At 48.3% G+C, this 15,718-nt stretch overlaps 3 protein-coding genes across 17 annotated transcripts in view; 2 read left to right on the top strand and 1 right to left on the bottom strand.

Annotated features, from left to right (window-relative positions):
* The window catches only part of FLVCR2 (FLVCR heme transporter 2), a 63,212-nt gene extending 58,486 nt beyond the window's left edge, over positions 1-4,726 (top strand). Inside the window, exon 10 of the mRNA XM_004262258.4 lies at positions 3,080-4,726. Within this exon, the coding sequence (XP_004262306.1) occupies positions 3,080-3,148 (69 nt within the window). The 3' untranslated portion in view covers positions 3,149-4,726. The remainder of the gene's footprint in view (positions 1-3,079) is intronic.
* A 1,977-nt stretch (positions 4,727-6,703) lies between these two features.
* Positions 6,704-15,361, bottom strand: ERG28 (ergosterol biosynthesis 28 homolog). Of its 4 annotated transcripts, XM_004262259.4 has the most exons (5): positions 15,072-15,361; positions 12,564-12,726; positions 10,180-10,270; positions 7,571-7,689; positions 6,704-7,447 (listed from the first exon to the last, which is right to left on the bottom strand). In XM_004262259.4, exons 2-5 carry the CDS (start codon positions 12,694-12,696, stop codon positions 7,368-7,370), a joined length of 423 nt encoding a protein of 140 aa, XP_004262307.1. In that variant the 5' UTR covers positions 12,697-12,726; positions 15,072-15,361; the 3' UTR covers positions 6,704-7,367. The 4 variants fall into 4 exon arrangements, with proteins under 4 accessions (XP_004262307.1, XP_033265350.1, XP_033265241.1 ...); XM_033409459.2 differs by lacking the exon at positions 7,571-7,689; XM_033409350.2 differs by lacking the exons at positions 6,704-7,447; positions 7,571-7,689 and adding an exon at positions 7,696-8,836.
* TTLL5 (tubulin tyrosine ligase like 5) overlaps positions 15,310-15,718 on the top strand; it is a 309,168-nt gene continuing 308,759 nt past the window's right edge. For 11 of the 12 annotated variants that reach the window (XM_049706827.1, XM_033408745.2, XM_004262260.3 and 8 more), the window contains exon 1: positions 15,386-15,683. The gene's annotated coding sequence lies outside the window, so the exon portion shown is untranslated. Of the gene's footprint in view, positions 15,684-15,718 lie in introns of all 12 variants that reach the window. The other variant, XM_033408371.2, reaches the window with a different exon arrangement.

Genomic DNA, 15,718 nt, shown 5'->3' on the forward strand with positions numbered 1-15,718 from the left:
GTCATTAGTCTCTTACAACATACTTTTAATGACTGCACAGTGTTCTAATGACCGCACATGGATAAACATGATTTGTTTAACAGTTTTCCTGTCCGGGAACACTAAGGTTGTTTCTGATTGTTGTTATAAATGATACTGTGATTAATGTCCTGGAGCTGAAACTTTGGACACGTTCTTAAGCACAGTATTTCCCCAAGAAATGGATCAGTGGTCATGCCCATTTTTAAGCTTTGATGTGTATTGCCAGACTGTCCTCTAGAAAGGTACTGTCAATGCTACCAATGCTCACTGCTCTCGCAGTGTATGAGGCCAACACTGAGTATTTATCATTTTTAAAAACCTTTGCCAATTTTCTAAGGCAAAAATGTCATCTGAAAGAGGTACATTTAGCGCTTTAAGAATACGTGTTGGCAGATGGATGCTAATCTTTAGTTCCTTACTGTTTGTCCTCTGATCTCACACTCTGGGGTTGGCAGGTAGCAGCAGGGAGCAGGTGGAGGGAGGCGGCTGGGACTGGACATTCAGTGGGGACACAGGGAAAGCCGGAGACAGGAGTGTTATTCTCAGGAGCCTGTGAGAACTGTGGCATCACCACTGTGGAGATGGGTTTGCCCCTGTGCCGTGGATGAGGAAACATGTGATTCGGGACACTTTGGCGAATATATCCTGAGCCTGGGAAAAGGTGCCCGTGATAACAGGATAGGTTTCTCGTGAAAAGGTTTCAATTTGGAATGTGACGCCTTGTGTCAAGTGATATGTGATTTTGCTATGTTTACTTTATAATCTGTATTTCCCTGGGCAGATAAAGGCAAACAGAAGAAAGTAAAGGTCACCTATAGTCCTAGCGCCAAGAGATACCCTAGTAACATTTCATCATTTCCCAGTGTATTTTCTATGAATATGCTTGTGCACATTGGGTTTTCTACCCTGATTGTTTCCTTACTAGAGCCTGGCAACCTTTCTACACCATTGCACCCCCCAAACCCCACATCTACGTATATACATTTCCATTTCCTCTCGTTTGCTATTTAGGTTGTTCCCATATTTCACTATTTTGCAGCCAGATCCTTGTCCACTAGGACCAGGTTTGTTAATCCAGGATGGAGGTGTTGGCTCATCTGAATGGACTGTGGGAAATAGCACCGAGTAGGACCAGGAGGCCAGTCCGGTGCTGGTGCTCAGCTTTCGGTGTCCTGGATACTCACTGTGTGTCTCCGCACCTCCCTTGCATCTGGGGGAGCCTGGTGGGATGGGGGGGTGTCCAGAGTCATGCTGGGCTAATGCCCAGGGAAGCCAGGGCTGTCAGAGGGCATCCCTGCAACGGCTCTCATTTGACACCCCGAGGTGGTGGGTGTAAGTGGGACCTGCGAACTGTCACAGGGATTCACTCTCAGCTCCAGGTGAACGCAGGGCAGGCAGCGCGTCTGGCCAGAGCCGCTCTTCCTTTTTTTTGTTTTTACATCTTTATTGGAGTGTAATTGCTTTACAATGGTGTGCTAGTTTCTGCTTTATAACAAAGTGAATCAGTTATACATATACATATGTTCCCATATCTCCTCCCTCTTGCGTCTCCCTCCCACCCTCCCTATCCCACCCCTCTAGGTGGTCACAAAGCACCGAGCTGATCTCCCTGTGCTATGCAGCTGCTTCCCACTAGCTATCTATTTTATGTTTGGTAGTGTATATATGTCCATGCCACTCTCTTTGTCCCAGCTTACCCTTCCCCTCCCCGTGTTCTCAAGTCCACTCTCTACGTCTGTGTCTTTATTCCTGTCCTGCCCCTAGGGTTTTTTTTTTTTTTTTTAGGTTCCACATATATGTGTTAGCATATGGTATTTGTTTTTCTCTTTCAGAGCTGCTCTTTCTAATCAGTGAAGCGTGTCATTTTGGTAGAAAGAGCCAGAACTTCTGGCTGGGGGGTCATGACTGACCTTCATAGCAACAGTCTGCATTTGGGTTTCCATTCTTCTTCCAGTTATTAGTTCTTGGCCACAGAGGCACTAAGCCCTGTTTGATTGTGATTTCAAGGTGATGGCTCTGGAAGAGGCGGGAGTGTGTGCATGAGTGTTTCAGAGAGAGGAGACAGCCTGTGTGGCTGAAGCTGGCTGCTGGCTGCCTGAGTGAGGGCTTCTCAGGGCTGAGGCCAAGCTGGTGCCAAAACGTTAGCAGGATGGAGAACAGGAAGCTGGATCTACTGCTGTTATCTCTGCCACAGGTTGCCCTGAGAGTGTCCTTGGAGAGGGAGCGCCATTTGTCCAGCTGACGTGTCCTGGATGTGCTCCTCCAGCCTCGATGGTGGGGGCTGTGTGGGGTGGGGCCTGTGCGCGAGGCCTTGTTGGGAACTGGATGAGCCCCTGATGGAAGAAGCAAAGTGTTCCTAAAACGGCAGACAAATGCCCAAGTTGGCCGCTGGCACCTAGGGGCCTCACAGAATAATCTCCATATATAAATCCCACCCAGTTAACAAGTGTGACCCAGAAGGTCTTCTAATCCTGTGCCATCCGCCCCCAAGAAAACTGAAGACAAACTGACCCAAAGTCTCTTTTTCTATGCGGAAATTATATATACATTATTTTCAGCTGATATATGCCATTAAGCGTCCTGCCTTTGTAACAGTTCTCTGCTGCAGCTGTTCCACCCACATGGTCACAGTATTCCTCATCCTGGGGCTGCCCCCGACCGGGGGTGGTCAGCAGTCCTGAGGGAGGTGCAGACCTGGCCCTTTGCACAGCCGCCTGGGGGTCCTTCCAGGTGGGCTGAGGCTGTCAGAAGGGGGAGAAGGGTGAGCAGAACTCAGTGGCACTCGCAGTGAGGTGGCCCGTGGTGGCTGCGGTGTCACAGAAAGCTGCCTTCTTGTGCTTCCTTTGATTCTGTCGTGATGGTGTGTGTGTCTGAGGAGCACACTTGTGGCCGGGCCGGAGCTTCTGTTCCTGTTCCCTTTGTTCGCTGTCAGGGGTGCTGAGTGCCTGAGACTCTGGTTTTCCCCGCGGATTACAGACTCCCTGGCAGGCAGATGCTCCGGTCGGGATGGAGTCCCTGCCTCTTCACCTCAAGGGCTGCCCACTTGTTTGCCTTGTAGAAACCCCCGGAGGAGGACGAGAGCAAAACCAGCAAAGCCCCCACTGGTGTATTGGAGGAGCACTTCTGAGAGAGAAAGGTGGTGAGACTCAGGGAACACGGACCACGCCCACCTCTTCAGCCAGCACAGCTCTCCCTCCCAGCACCGCGGGCTTCACCGGAGCAGCTTTTGGAGGGAACCAGGGGGCATCGCTGTGGCTTGGACGGCAGTGCCTCCGCCTGGAACCCACCGCAGAGCTGGTGTCGTCTGCGTGGGGGAGACTGCACTTTTCACCACGTGCCGATCGGCTCCCCGCCCCTCCCCCACCCCTCCCCCACGTAGGTCTGGGAGCAGGTGGGCAGGGGCAGAGGGAATCCTGGAGTCAGTCCTGGCCGGCTGCCTTGCCTTCCCTCCACCCCATCCCTCGGGAGAGAGCCTGCAAATTATCACGGAAAGAAAGCTTATTCCGGAGGTTAACTTTTCCTAGTGTCTTCAGACCCTCAGGAGCCCAGTTCTAAGGAGCAGCAGCTGCTCTGGACGAGGGTCATTCTTGGGCCACCAGACTGACCGCTAACGTTCTGTGGGAGAGAAAACACCATCAGGACAAACCCCTCAGGACTCTGGGACCAGGTTCTCCCGGCTCACGTTGGCGTCTGTCTCCAAACCCTCTTTCCCAAGAGCTGATCAAACCAAACATCAGTAAACTTGACAGAAACTTTGCTGTGGCTGTGAAGGAGAAGCCGGTTTCAGAGAGCTGACCTTCTCAGGATGTGAGGGTGCTTACGAATTTGGGGACTCTGGTCCCTAAACGATTTGGGAATGGAAAGGTTCTTTTCTACAAAAGATGTCCTGGCCTAAGGCCTTGTGTGTGTGTCACTGTCACCTCTGCTGCTGTCATCTGGACGCTGCCCACGTGTTCTCCAGAGGGAGGGCAAGCCCAGCCAACTGCCTGTACCTGTTAGTGAAAACCAACCTGGATACCTTCCCCCCTGCGAACTCCAAAACGCTTCTGAGAGATGAAAGGGGCAGAAGGTGGCCACTGAACGGGACTCAGGTCTGCTGGGTTAGATAAGTGCATTCCATCTCTGATGGGGACAGTATTTGCATCCCCACCTCTCCCCTCACCCCCTTCTTTAATAGCAATAATTTTTTCTCAGATGTTCTGAATTTAAAGATTCCCCTTCAACCAGCCCTAGCTGACCTCTCCTGCTTTGCCTGCTGTCTGGCTCTACTCGCGGGCTTGGGTAGTATTTCCAAAAATAAGACGTCTTGGTCATTTCTCCTGTGCGTTGAGTTCCGTGATCATGGCCCCTATGCTGCCCTGGCCTCAGCACACTGGAGCAGCCTGTGTGGCAGCGGCGCTGGGGTGCGTGCGTGTGTGTGTGTGTGTGTGTGTGTGTGTGTGTGTGTGTGTGTGTGTGTGTACAGATATTCTGTACATAATAAAAGAAGTTCACACTTCTGGTGGGAGGACTGAGGTAGGGGCGGAGGGGAGGTGGAGAGTGATAGCGCCTTACTTTTTGATAAGGAGAAAGTGTTTACTCTTCAGCCCCTTAAAATGTATCAACAAAATGTTTACTGAAACCATTGATTTATTTAAAAAACATAATTAGTATTTTCTACTTGTTAATGTCAGATGTTTTAAGGCAATAAAAGATTCTCCATGTGGTCTGCCTTGTCATGTACTGGGGCAGAGATGGCTTTGGTGGTGGGAGCGGTCTGGAGGGGTGGGGGCTCGGGGTAGAGGAGGTGCTCCCGTGGCCTCCGTACCCTGGAAGGTGGTCTTCTGCTGACACAGATACTGCCATCCTAGTGGGTGACTTTTAAAAGATGAGGCTGCAGGGGTGACAGCTGGCCTTTGTGGGGGACTGCAACTCAACGTCTGACATGTGACGGGGACTGCTTTCCCTACAGCATCCAAAGGAAGACAGTTCACCTGAGTGTGCCTGCTGCCCAGAGAGCCCACTGTGGTTTCTGGCTCTGCCTCAAAGGGTGGCTGGAATGTCTGTTCTATAATCAGAGCAGTCACTCACCAGGTCGCGCTGGCCGGGATCCAGTTTTGTCATTTGCAGTTCTTCTGAATCGTCCCCCTTCCTGCCACTCTTCCCTTTGTGATTGCATTTACCTTATGTGTGTTACGTGAGTGGGCTGCAGCGATCAGTTCCCTGCACATTTCTTCTTTAGAGAGTTGCACTGTGTCTGTGGCATTCTGGCTGCGTATCTGCTAGCAGTTCTTAGGTGGAGAGACAACACTGTGATTCCACTTTAAACCACCTGGGAAGGGAGCCAAGCCTGGGCTGTTAGAGAAATCTTACACTCACAGCATCTGCCAATACTCTGTATCATGTCTTTAGATCCTTCGGGATCTTGTCTTTATTTATCTGGAATCATGTTTCTGTGGTGCATGCCTGGAGGATCCACATACTCTTATGCTTTCATTCACTCCTTTCTTAGGTGGGCTCCCTGTGGACCTCCACTCATGTTAACGTTCTGTCAGATCATTCCTTTTCTTACTGCCTCCTACAATAGCTGGTAAGGGAAAGATGGTTCGTACACTGAGCTGTTTTTCCAGGTGGGGACGTGAGGCCTGGAATCGTAACAACCACTTTTGGCACCATAATCATCATAAAGGAAGCCAGCCTGTGGATGAAGCCAATGTAGGAGGGTAGAGCCAAAAGAATCCCAGAGAAATAGAGCTCAGTCCTGATCAAGCCATTCCTGAAGCCTGGAATCCTTTCAGTTTTGTGAGCCAATGTTACCTTTATTAGTTCAGCTAGGTTAGGGAAGATTTTCACCTAAAGAGCCTTAACTGACTGAGAATTCCCAACTGAAGTATCAACTTCAAGCTTCCTGTCAGGTGCTCACAAGCCCCCTGCCTCCCTTCCATCTCCTATCTTCCACTCCCTAACCTCACCATTCTGTAGTTACAGTGATTGTAGTCCTTCAACAAGACTAGCTGCTGCTCCCTCTGCCCTAAATGCCCACCTCACATCTTAAGACATATGATCCCTGCGATTTAAGTCTCAACTCAGATCCCAACTCCTCAGGGAGGCTTTTCCCGATGATCTAAGTTGTGCACCTCCCTCCCCTTCCTGATCACAGTACCTTGTTTTCTAGAGTTCTTATCACTGTCCGGAGTTGTTCTTTCAGGTATGGGCTTGTTGATAGTCTGTCTCCTTGACTACAGGGACATTGCCTGGGTCGTTCATCTGTCTTTCCCAGGTGTCCGGCATGCAGTAAGTGTTCAATAAACACTTGGTTGTGTTTGGATGGCAGCAGTCTTCTCCAGTGCCTTGTCCTTGAGCCCCAGTGTTCTTTTCATGGTCATACGGCTGTTTCTTCTATGCTGCCTCGTTCTGCTTTCTCAAGAATCTGTTTCTTCCTTGGGAAGAAAACAAGAGAGGGTCCTGGCTGTTCAGCTGTGAACTCAGAATCTTTAAGGTGGGGGTGGAGAGGAGGAAGATTTGACTTCCCAAGAAATGAGCAAGAGACAAAAGGCAGCCACGTTTGCCTGAGTCTTGAGTTGTCCTACTCATGGTATATTTGACCAGCAGAAAGCCATGATTCTCCTCTGCTAGGCCTCAGACGAGGGGCAGGAGCGCTCTGGGCTTAGGGGAGGCCAAAGTACGAGGACTGATCAGAGCAGAAGGTTTTTCTATTTATTACAAATCTCATTACACAAATACAGCTGACCGGAAGGTCTAAAAACAGCCCAGACTCTTCCAACCCTGATCCACCCGTAGGCACAAGGGTAAGGAGCCATGCTCACTTGCAGGGGAGCCCTTCTTCTCAGAAGAGCTGCCTGTCCCTTGGATGGCTCAGAGTCCTGGGTCCAGCAGCAGAGAGGAGCCCCACGTGGGTGGACACCCCCTCGAAGCAGCCCTTGGTGGCAGCTGCTGTGGGTGCGCCAGCAGCTTTAAGTTTCGCAGTTCACGTGTTCCCACCATACAAGTCAAATCGTCGGGTGAAAATAAAAGGAAGACAGCAGAAGGCCGGAAGAGGGGTCCTGGAAGAGGCTGCGGGTGGGGGAAGGGCACACAGCTGGCTTCGGATGTGCCGGCGATTCCTTGATTTGGATGGAGGGACAGAGTATTCACTTTCAAATGATTCTTTAAATGGTACATACATTTAAATGGCACCGACTTGCCGTAGGCATATTTAAATATCTTAAAACGTTTTAAATTAAAGAAAAAAAAAGGAAAGGCCTAGAAGTGGAAGATGGAGCAGAAAAGAAATTTAAGAGCAAAGAGGGTGAAGGAAGAGGCTGGCAAAGGTGGAAGATGAAGTCTCGGACGTGGTGATGTTGGCCTCAGTTTCTCTTCTTCTGTCTGGATCCTGGTTCTGCTTCTAGGTACCGGAGCCCCACTAGCATTCCCAGGATTGAGAAACCTTAATACAGAGACAAGATTAGTGGCTGACATAAGCACGGCATTTTCTTATACTGCTTGTATGAGGCTTGTCCCTAGGGCTGGGACGGCTCCTGCAGGAGTTCTAGGGTCACTGGATGCTTACTTGCCACCATGAGGGGTGCCAGGACGCCAATGGTGGGAGCTGCGGTCCCATATACAAACAACTCGGAGAGGAAGTGCCCCAGGGCGAGGAGGAAGGTCCAGAGCGTGATGTGGTAGAGCCTACAGCGGAGCAGACAGAAACGGGACTGAAGGTACAGCTTGTTCAGTGCAGAGGAAAAGCAGTGATCAGACTTGAAACACACAAATCAAAACCCAGGATATGACTATGGCTAAAGAAAAAGGAGACTTGGTCCTGGGAAAGACCTGGCTGCTTGATCACATCAATTTATTCACATCTAGGGCAAAATTGAAGATTTCAACTGCCAAACTGAGAGGGGAATGGTCCAGGCAACCAGAGGGCCTCTGCAAGTCTTACTTAGCAAGGTGGTGAAGCCAGCAATAGCAAAGCAGAGTCTGCAGTATGGCAATCCTAGGCACTGTAGACAATTTTGGACCAATCATGCTTACGTATTCTACTTACTCAAATGGGCTTGACTCTAGTCCAAGCCCGCGTGGCAGATGTTTGGCCAGGGGCTGGTCAGTGCTCATATGATGGATGCCATAGAACGAAGGGCATGTGTGGGGAAAGGGTAGCAAGGACCTTTCTGGGGACTTTAGATGCTCTTGCAACGTGGGGTGGATATTTTGCATCTTAACCTAGCAAGGTGGTCAGATGGAGGACACAGTGACACCCTCATGGGAAGAGGACTTGTTCCTCGGCTTTGACAAGAGAGGTGGAGAAGAGAGGATGAATCTAAAGGTACCACTTAGATTGCTGGTACCTTTTTTTTAACTAAGAAATTTAAAAAATTATGAAATACTTCAAATATACAAAAAAATCTGAATATTTTGACATTTTTGCTTCAGATACTTTTTTTCTAAGAAATAAAATATTCGGATTTCAGTTAAAGCCTCCTGTGTATCCTTTTCCCACCCTGATCCCATTCTTCTGCCTCCTTTTCCCCAGAAGGAATATCTTAAGTTTGATTTTTATCATTCCTGTGCATGTTTTTATACACTGAGTAAATACGTATGTATGGGAGTTGTCTTTTTTTTTTAAGTGAAAGCAGGTTTATTTAGAGATATACACATTAAATAGGCAGAATTTCTGAGAACAGACTGTCTCAGAAAGTGAGAGCAGCTGGGAGTTGATTTTGAGTTTCCAGTTAGGTTGGGAATAGAATCAGAGTGCATATCAGAAGGCCTTGGACCAAAGTCCCGGGCTTTCAAAAAATGCTGGAAACAGAAGTCAGCATTTGCAGCTGTCCTGTGTTGAGTGAAGGGGTAATGAAAGGGTAAAGAGGTAAAGGTAAGTCTCAGCTGTCTCTCCTCATCCCCAAAGCACAGCGAGCAAAAGACATACCCCTTATACTTGACAGCAATTCTTCATCATGGTAAAGGCCTTTAAAATGATTATTCAGCCCTTACTTCCCCCCAGTCACCCTGAGAGGCAGAACAGATATACCAGTCTCATTTTATACATGAAGTGACCAAGATGCAGAGAAGGTCTATAATGCACTTGCTGCTACAAAGCTAGTTACCAATAGAACTGAAACCGGAGCCTATTTTCTTGTTTTCATTCTCGGGCCCCAGGCTGTTTCCATTAAACTGCACTGCTTCCAAAAATACGTGTCAAGCTAGAACAAGTACACCAGTTTCAGGTTCAAAAATATGAAAAAACAAAGCTGGAGAGATCGCAGTGCTAATAGCCCTGCTTCAAATCCTACTTGAGTCAGTCTTCCTCAATTTAAATTAGTTGGGTCTCTTATATGTAGATCTACAGAATCAGCAATGAAAATCACTGCTTCCCAGGGCTACTAAGAGGAGACTTAATCAAGGCCATGTGGATGGAAGCATCTGGCATAATAAGAGGGGCTCAATAAATATCATTATCTCCTCTCTTGCCCAGATGCTGAGAGTCTCGGTAAGACAATAGTATGAAGCTGGTGTTTTGGTGGCCTCGACCTGAGCAAACTTTCCACCTTGACTGTGGTGATGACTGCTGTTGGGAAGAAAGCTCGAGCCCCCTCCAGTGGCCGGCACGGGTTACAACATTATCTAGACCAGAGGCTGTGATTGCTTGCAACTGTTCCACATTAGTCCATGTGAGTCCCCTGAAGAGGCAGAATACAGAGGAGTCCTGGGTTCTCTGTCACCCCCACCTCCTGACTCTGCATAAAGCATACAACCATTTAACTTGTGGGCTCATTTTTTTCATGGATCGTGATTTCTGTTCATTCCTGCTTCTCAAGGAGGAATGTAAGAATAAGGTATGTCATGGCCTCTCTGAAAAGAGCACATTACCTGTGTAAAAGAAAGTAAAAGAAAGGCTGACTCTTTAGTAAAGAAGTAGAGGGGTATGACGCAGGCTACTGGATCATGACATAACCAGTTTGCTATGTCAGTTTCAAAGAATTTTCAAACTTTAAAGACCTTCAGGCCTATTATGTTTTTTAGGCCTGGAAGGAATGGAACCTATTAACCTTTTATTATCCACATCCAAGGCTAATGTATCAAAATTCACGGGTCTCCAAGAGAGGACCACAGTGTGTATGCTTAGCACCTGCCTTCCAACAGAAGGCAGCTAACGCTCTTCCCTTTCTTACGTACATCTTGTTGTGAATGTCGATGGCGCAGAGGCAGCGAATCACTGATGAGAGTAGCGTCCAGATTCCAAAGGTCCGAGCTTGGAGGCCATTCACTGTGCAGCAGAAAAAAGCAAGACTGTTGAGAAGGGAGGGTCAGGGTTCCCTCCAAACTCTTCCTACTTCACTGAAGTGGGCAGGGAGCTAGGCCTGAACTCCCCTTGGCTGGGCACAGAGGAGGCTCTGGTGCTGCACATGGGAACTAGAAGGAATGGAAAGAGTTCCAGAATGAGAACTGGCTCAGCTCCTCTTCAAACGCCTACAGCTGGGTGGGCGAGTTCCAAGAGTAGGAGCCCAACAGACAGCCCACTTAGGCAGTAACTCCTGGTTGCAGTAGTCTACGGCTCTGCCCTGGAAGCCGCTCTGGTGTTGGCGAAGCCCAGTGAGCCTGGATCCGGACAGGTTTGGGGGAACGTGGTGGAGAGTAGTTCTGTCAATACAAGATGCCTAGGAGGTCAGCAGACTTTCAAGGCTGATACAGGAGATAACTCAGAAATACCGGGCTCCATCTAGATGCCCACACTCGGTCTTTAAGAGACCCAAGTCCCTGGGTCTGCTGAATCTTATGTGAACGAAGCCCTGACCAGGCTGGTTTCCTGTGCATGTGGGAAGGGAACAAAGCACTGTTTCTTTGGCGTTTGCTGGGGCCACTCTGCTTTTGCTAGCTTCATCCTGGCACTGCTGTACTGTCCTGAGCATGGATCACAGTCCATCATAACAGTGCTTCTTGACCCTGGACGTTTATTAGCATCAATTGAAGACATTTTATAAAACTACCACGACCTGGGTACCAGAACAGTTAAATCATACACTCTGGAGGTGGGCCAGGGCCCACCTGGTATTTTCTAAAACCTCCCTGGCCTTGGTGATGTTACTGTACCGGCATTGATCTAAGGCGTCCAGTAGTGGGGAGGGGGAATACCAACACGGTGAAAGCAAAGATACATTCTTTGCTGGTCTACTGAGCAAGAGAAATTTTCAGGGACAACATTGACAACTGAAAGGTCTTTCAGGATTTTGCTTTAAGGATTTTTCAGCCTTTGGGAAACCAGACGGCAATACCAAATTCACAACCTTGAAGACCTTTAGATGGTAGTAAGGTGAGAAAAAATTCCATATACGAAACAAATATCTAACGGTTAGCCCTGGAGGGCAACATTCTTTAGAAAGCATTTTGATAGCTCTTCTGATTAAAAGGCAGGAAATTTCTCTAGTGAGTGAGATACAGAAGTGGAATATCTCACCAACCCTAACTAAATTAGGCATCAGGTGAAATTCTATGGGATGCTCCGGGGTCCTGCTATGATCAGAAAAGTACCAGGACAGCCCCCAGGTCATGAGGGAGGAGGCATTTTCTACCCCTGGGCTTCTCTGTGTCAACTTTAAATTCAAAGGGCTAGACCAGACATCCTTTAAACCCTGTGCATCTATACAGGGTTCCTGGAGCATCTGAGAACTGCACTGGAGGGTGAAAAGTGGAACTGTCCTGCCCACTTTTCCAGGTTCTTTACACCCATTGTATTTGAGATTTGTTCAAAGTGAGCCTTAGCCTACTTAGTTTCATTTTATACTCAGATATTACAGAAAAATGAGTTAGGTCAGAGCCTGAATCTGGGTTAGCTATAAATGTGACACAGAATTATCAGCTACTGTGAAATGGTGCTGCAGCTCAAGCCTCCCCACACATCAGTGCAACAAAGTGCAAGCTGAAGTGTGCAGACACTCTCAGCAGAGAGGCTCAGGACACTGGGAGAGGCCGCCATGCACCCGCGGAAGTTCAATTTGGGAGACCAACTTGGAGGGATTTGGGATATCTTCTCAGGTCTATGTCAAGGTTTGAGAAGACCTTGGATTAGTAATTCTCCATCTGCAACGTAGGGTATAAACCATGTGCGCCACGATCTGATTTCTGAAAGGGGGCTGAGCTAATGTGAAAAGCTTCTTTATGGTTTTCTAGTCGGGCACCACAGAATCACCAAGGAACTGTTTCCTCACTTGCCCTTGTAATGCTTTTTGTACAGACTAGCTACCTAGGGTGGTGTAAAATGAATGAAAAGGTATTCAGAGAAGCTTGGGGGAAAAAAGGACCAAGTGCTATCCACCACATCTCTTACTCTATTGGCTGCCTAAGGCTAGATTAGGCAGCATCAGATTCACCTGGGAAGTTTTTAAAAAAGACTCCTGGGCCCCCCCAGGGGGTGAAAGGTTCAGTAAGTCGGTCTGGAGAGGGAAATGGTCACCTGTGCTTTGTTTGATTTTAGTTTTTCTAGGTTATTCTAATGTATAGCCAGACGTGGAAACCACAATTTAAGCCACTCCCACAAAGGATGAAGGTCTTTGCTTTCTTACCGAGGTCTGGCTTGCCAGTGTAGAGCTTTTCATAGAGAAAGGTGTGGTCTCGGAAGCTCTGTAGCGTGTTCCCCATGGCGATGATGGACACCATAACCAGCCAGCTTCGTAACACATTCAGGAACCGGCTCATGGCTCCCCTCAAATCTGAGAGGGCTTTTTGCTTTGGAAACAAAGGCAAAGGGCACGAGACAACAGTTGGTTAGTGTACTTCAACCATAAGCTCACTCTCCTCTGTAGTTAACCTGTGTCCCACCCGTGAGGGCTGTACTAAGCTTACTTGATCAATCATTTCATAAACTCCTCTCCAAGTACCTGAGGCTCATCCACTCCCAGTTACCCTTCACAGGGTTGGCACACTGCCTTTGAATACCTACCTTAAATCAAAGTGTGCTGACCTTTACCCAGAGTGAAAAACGCTAAATAATGCAGTGGGTAAAAATGACAGAACCAGTGGAAAAAATGGAGAGAAGAAAGGGAACAGGAGAAAGGGAGGTGTACAAATATCACTATAAAGAAGTAAAATGGACTTCGGTGTAAGACTTACAGAAATTGGTCTCAATATTTAGTCATACTAATAGTGGTGAGTCAACAGTATACTTTGCAATAAGGAGCACAGTGCTTATTTTTGTCTAAGGAATTTCTCCAAAAATATTAGCTTAAATCAGAACTCTCTTTCTTGGCTGGAATCAGTCCCCTGGGATCTTTACTTCTAGCCTGGCGTTTCATGTCATTCCTTTGTAATGCAAGTGGCTCAAAGGTGACTATAAATCTACTAACAGATACCTGCCTGGCTACTGGTGACAGATCCTTCCAAGCACAGAAAAGCCTTGTACATTTGAGTGGAATCTATGGTGTGAGGGCAATATTTACATCCTTAAGTTTTCTCTACTGTGGTTCTCAGGTGCACCATCCTCCGTGAACTAGGAGAACAATCTAAAAATAAATAAATTGCAGTGACTTGAGAACTAGTAAGAAAATCATATGGAGAAGGAAACAGCAATGTTGGTGTTGGGTTAGCTATTACAATAGCTAACAGTTATTGACCACCTGTATATGCCATGCACTGTGCCAAGAACCTATCATATATTATCTCATTTAATCCTTAAACACGGTGGATACACTTAATATTTCCATTTTACAGATGAGGGTTGGCACAGAGAGGTAAGTGACTTGCTTGAGGTTACACAGTAATAGATGGCAGAGCTGAGATACGAAGCATGGTCTGTTGGTCTATATGTTACAAGACTGTCTAACTGTTTGAGAATATTTTGATGAAGTTTCCATTTTTGAGGAAGACAAGCATACCACAGCCACTTCTGTCTTCAACTTGTATAGAAAATACCATCAGGTCATGTACTTTTTGTTTAAAAAACAAAACCTTAGATCAGCCCTTGCTGAGCACTCAGCTTGGTTTAAGTAAAAACCATGTAGATAAAAAAAAATCTTATCATGGAATTGCTTCTCGCCACCTTCGTTATGTTTTCTTGGCCCATGGTTTATCTGTTGTCAGGTTAATTTCTTGGGCCTGAAGTGGCGATAAATTATCAGGCTTCCTTTGTCACTTCGGCAGTAGATGTTTCGTTATGTTCCTACACTACCCAGCTGAAAAAGATATTAAAGTCAGCAATGGCTCAAGACAGTGTGAAGCACCAGAAAACAAAGAGTCCTAGAGGAGGAAGGGTCAATGGGTGAATCGCTCAGTGAAAATGGGTCACAAAAGTGGACTCTGTCCAAGTCCAGAGAGAATGGGGTTCTACTGGAATCACAAGCAGTTACAGCATGGGCCAAGATGTGCACACTCCCCTCCCCTGCCATCCTCCTTATTTTCTCACCCTCCTTCAGCAGGAGACTCAGGCTCTCTCAGGGTCAGAAAAGCCGCATGGATGGCCTCCCTCTGACAGAACTTATGCCTGTTTCACAGAAGCTCTCAGAAACCCCAGCAGACAGCTGATGAACAGAGCCTGAGCACTCTTCCGAACTGCTCTGCCAATCCTTCAGCACAATTTCCCTAAAGCTTTGGAGGGCCCCCTAGAGCATCCAACACCCATTCTCAAATTTTGCCCTGGCCCAGGCCAGCAAAGGTGTGGTGTTTAGTAGAGTTGGCAGTGAGAGTTTCCTTTCTTGGCCCTACCATTTAGTAACTGTGTGACCGTGGGCAAGTAATTTACACTTTACAGCCTAGGTTTCCTTACCTGCAAAATGGAGATTAAAAATACCTATCTCAAGAGTTATTATAAGAATTACATGAGAAAGTAAAGGTTCCTCGCACCGTGCTAGGCTCAGAGTGGCCGCTCATTCGTTCATCCATTCACTAGTTCCGAACCCATCAAGCCTTCTTCATCTTCCCAGCTCCCTCTTCTCTTGGTCTCTGGAACCTCTTTTCCCCCACAAGGTGGCCTCCCTGGTATCTTCCTTCTATCCCACATCCATTTTTCCAGACTGTCCGGATCCTCTCAATCAGATGCCACACAGACACCTACCTCTTCTCCCCCACATTCACCTTACCTAGCGATTGGACTCCCAAGAACAGCAGCAGCAGCAAGAGCAAGAAGCTTCCCCAGCACAGTTCCAGCCCTGAATCCACCTGAACCACTTGTCCCCGCCCCCACTCTCAGCCCGTCTCCAGGATTGGGTCGTTTCCATCAGTCCTCGCTCTGATTGGCTGTTCCCGTTCTGCTCGAGCAGGTGATGGGGCGTGAACCCCTTCACTGCCAATCAGCGGTTGCCGCTGCCCAAGCCACACCCCCGGTACGCCACTCTTGCAGTGACCCCTCGTGTTGAGCGTGGCGGAAGAACTCCAGGTTCGGAGCCAATCTTTTTGCGGCGGAGGTAAAAAGAGCGGAAAAAAGAAGTCAAGACTTCTGCGGAAAGCAGGGCCCTGCGCCTGCGCTGCGCGGCGGTGACGACAATTGCCCGCGCCCGAAGCCGAGCGTTGTCCGCGCCGGGTGGCGGGCGCCTGCGCAGTGGCTCCGAGCGGGCGGTTGCTTGTTGGTTGTTGTAGTAACGGGGGAAGCAGCGGTCGGCGGCCGCCTTGAGCCGGGCTGGGGAAGGAGGAGGGAGGTAGGCGCAGAGCGCTGTCCCCGCCTGCCCGCCCCGAGCCATGGGCAGATGAAACAGGTAAACGCCTGCGCCAGCGCATTCCTCTACCCGAG

Source organism: Orcinus orca, chromosome 2 (genome assembly GCF_937001465.1).
Source record: "Orcinus orca chromosome 2, mOrcOrc1.1, whole genome shotgun sequence".
Lineage (NCBI taxonomy): Eukaryota > Metazoa > Chordata > Mammalia > Artiodactyla > Delphinidae > Orcinus > Orcinus orca.

What these genes read in the sequence shown, in the direction of transcription:
- ERG28 (XM_033409513.2), bottom strand. Translation starts at nt 12,696, where the DNA reads ATGAGCCGGTTCCTGAATGTGTTACGAAGCTGGCTGGTTATGGTGTCC. An exon ending in CACTGGCAAGCCAGACCTCG is followed by an intron (nt 10,271 to 12,563) that starts GTAAGAAAGCAA and finishes TCTGCTGCACAG; the next exon opens with TGAATGGCCTCCAAGCTCGG. An exon ending in ATCGACATTCACAACAAGAT is followed by an intron (nt 9,684 to 10,179) that starts GTACGTAAGAAA and finishes CTGCCTCTTCAG; the next exon opens with GGGACTCACATGGACTAATG.